This window comes from Salvelinus sp. IW2-2015, linkage group LG33 (genome assembly GCF_002910315.2).
Source record: "Salvelinus sp. IW2-2015 linkage group LG33, ASM291031v2, whole genome shotgun sequence".
NCBI classification, from domain to species: domain Eukaryota; kingdom Metazoa; phylum Chordata; class Actinopteri; order Salmoniformes; family Salmonidae; genus Salvelinus; species Salvelinus sp. IW2-2015.
The window spans coordinates 5,914,047-5,916,832 of record NC_036872.1 but is presented as its reverse complement, the minus strand read 5'-3'; the positions used below and the strand labels follow the sequence as shown (position 1 = coordinate 5,916,832).

Below are 2,786 nucleotides of genomic sequence, written 5' to 3'. Positions count from 1 at the left end.
ATGGTTGCTGATAATGGGCCTCTGTACGCCTATGTAGATATTCCATAAAAAATGTGCCGTTTCCAGCTACAATAGTCATTTACAACATTAACAATGTCTATACTGTATTTCTGATAAATGTTATGTTATTTTAATGGACAAACTCTCAGAAACAAGGACATTTCAAAGTGACCCCAAACTTTTGAGCGGTAGTGTATATTATGAAGTCAAATACACACAGAAAATACCACTTGGAAACAAACCTAGTTGACAACTTTTTGTACAGTCGGCACAAAACAGAAAATAAGTCTCAGACATGCCTTCTCCCCATGCCTTCTCTTACATTATTCTGAAAACTCGCATAAAAATCATTACTCCATGAGTGACACTTCTGGAGATGCGTATGCTGAAGCATGGCATCACAGTCTGGACCACAAACTCAAGGTTGTCACTAGCTTCTATAGCCACAAAGTCATAATCATGGCTAAACTCTGCCCATTTCCACAATGTATCTTCTTAAAATCTGATTTTAAACAAACACACTGCTAACCTTATGCCTAACCTTAAATTAAGACCAAAAAGCAGATTTGTTTTCATGAATTTTTACAATAGCCAATTTTTACTTCGTGGCTACAGAATCTAGTGGAAACCCAAACTCAAGGAAAAAAACGTATTTGAACAATATACATTTGAGTGAACTTTATTTACAAACACAATTAGGGATTTCCATTCTCCGAAGCGAATGGATTTCTGCTGGATAAATATGTTCTGGGCGCAGACCTGCAAAGGACACAAAAGACAGATTGATAAGAAGGCTTACACAAAGCCGATGACAGAAATCCAATTTCTGAGTAAACACTAGAGATAAATGTGACAGTGACGATTGAAATTCAGCCTAACATCAATCAGATATGTATCAGGGTTGGTAATAAACTATCACATTACCATGCTAATGTGCAAGCTTATCTTAAAAGCTGAACTGAAAATAAACTTGCGTGACATTTGTAACTGTCGCCCACAGACACCGATAATTTACTTGAGGTCTGCTGTAGAATAAGATACAACTACCGACTGCGTGATAGATGTCAAAGTCTGGTAATTGTTCCAATCAGGATGCATGTAAATGCCAAACAGTGCTGACATTCAGATGAAAAATAGAGCAGCGGCAATTACCTTGGAGGTTACGTGGCATGCATTGCCACTTCACTTCTTCAGGAGCTGGTGTCTGACGACGATGAAGGGGAAGGCAAAGCCACTGCCGAAGAACACCACCATCATTGCCAGCAGACGCCACTTGTTGTCCACTGAGAATGGCAGGTTCTATCAAACATAAACACAAAGACAACATAGGTATTTAGAGAGAGCTGACCATGTAATAAGCTTATCACAGTTCCACGTGACTGAATACATGGACAAGGTTATGTCCGTCTAAGTGGGACTGCAGCCAACATCAGCTTGAGGACAATCAGTGTCAACCAGTACAATTGGAACTCAATGCAAGACTTTGAAAGTAACGTTAGCTGTCGGTACTTGCTATTCGGGATCCTACACCATCAATGGACTGGCAGCCATTGAGCCAGGACTAAATGCAGGAAGTGTGCCCTTCAATTGGTGCTGTGATTTGTTGAGTCAACTCAACTGACATTACAAAAATGCAATCCATTGCAAGAGCCACATCAGCTTGCAAAATCTGAATGAACATTATACATTACCATTGTAATCCAGTATCAGTTGACAAAACATTCTAAAATACCATAGAAATTATTGCATCACAAAACCAGGCAGCCATTGGGAGTGTACCCTTGAGTTTCCCTGTCAATTGCTAGGGTTAGAGTTTCCAAGCCTGGTCGCAGATTTGTGACGACGTTGTCTTATATTTTCGACATAGGCTGCAGTTACATGGCATGCTCAGTCTCAGTTTAATCGTACAAATTGACGATTTAACCAATAATGTAGGTAACTACCTCGCTAGCCCTAATAATCATATTTAAGAGGGACGTTAACCACTCCATGTCCTTTATGACGACGTGAAGAAGTTTATTTCACAGTATCTTCTGACAATCCAGGACTAGTTAACGTGAGCAACATTTGAAGAATTCGCTAGAATAAATTAATTGACTAATTTAGCTAGCTAGATGGCTACGGATGGTTTGTAACGTTAACTAGCTACCTACCCAACGTTACGGCAAGTAACAACCCCACTCAGGAGTCAAATAGACAACGACCTTGACTACAATACGTTAGATATTGGTATGTATCTCGATATGACTCATCACTACCTAAATTAGCACTTAGTTTTGACACGACAACCCTGCAGATTAAGGCTACCTAGTTTATGACCTACACACGCAGGCTAAACCTAAGGTTCTAACTGCGGCTTTATTTAACTAATCTTTATAACCTTTATTTTTTTAGGAAATTACCTGTCCTGGTCCCTCGCCGTAATGCGATGAGCGAACCGCAGAGGTTGTGAATCGTCGTACAACCTGACCGAACATTATTATTATTTGCTTGTTCCTTCAACCAAGAACAACAGCACCGTGGGTTGCTGTAGAGAGAATGTTGAACAGCCCTACAGGAAATCTAAATGCGAGGCTGGGGCTGGGAAATGTGGTTTTCCAGCAGATGTAGTCTCATTGTCAAGGGAGTCATAACAATAATTTATGCAGGCCATAAACCGTCATCCAACATTAAACCAACGTTTTCACTCAGACATAAAGTAATATTTACTGAATGTCAAGTCATTTAAAATTAAAACATTACCGTGTAGCATCTATTCTGAGCAGAACTGGAGGTAGCCTATACAG

The 2,786-nt window shown here is 39.8% G+C and overlaps 1 protein-coding gene across 1 annotated transcript; it reads right to left on the bottom strand.

Annotated features, from left to right (window-relative positions):
• Positions 1-663: 663 nt before the first annotated feature.
• Positions 664-2,555, bottom strand: LOC111958248 (cytochrome c oxidase subunit 7C, mitochondrial). Its single transcript, XM_023979470.2, has 3 exons — positions 2,403-2,555; positions 1,153-1,299; positions 664-759 (listed from the first exon to the last, which is right to left on the bottom strand). The coding sequence occupies exons 1-2, from the start codon at positions 2,475-2,477 to the stop codon at positions 1,183-1,185; spliced, it is 192 nt and encodes a 63-aa protein (XP_023835238.1). The 5' UTR covers positions 2,478-2,555; the 3' UTR covers positions 664-759; positions 1,153-1,182.
• Positions 2,556-2,786: the final 231 nt, after the last annotated feature.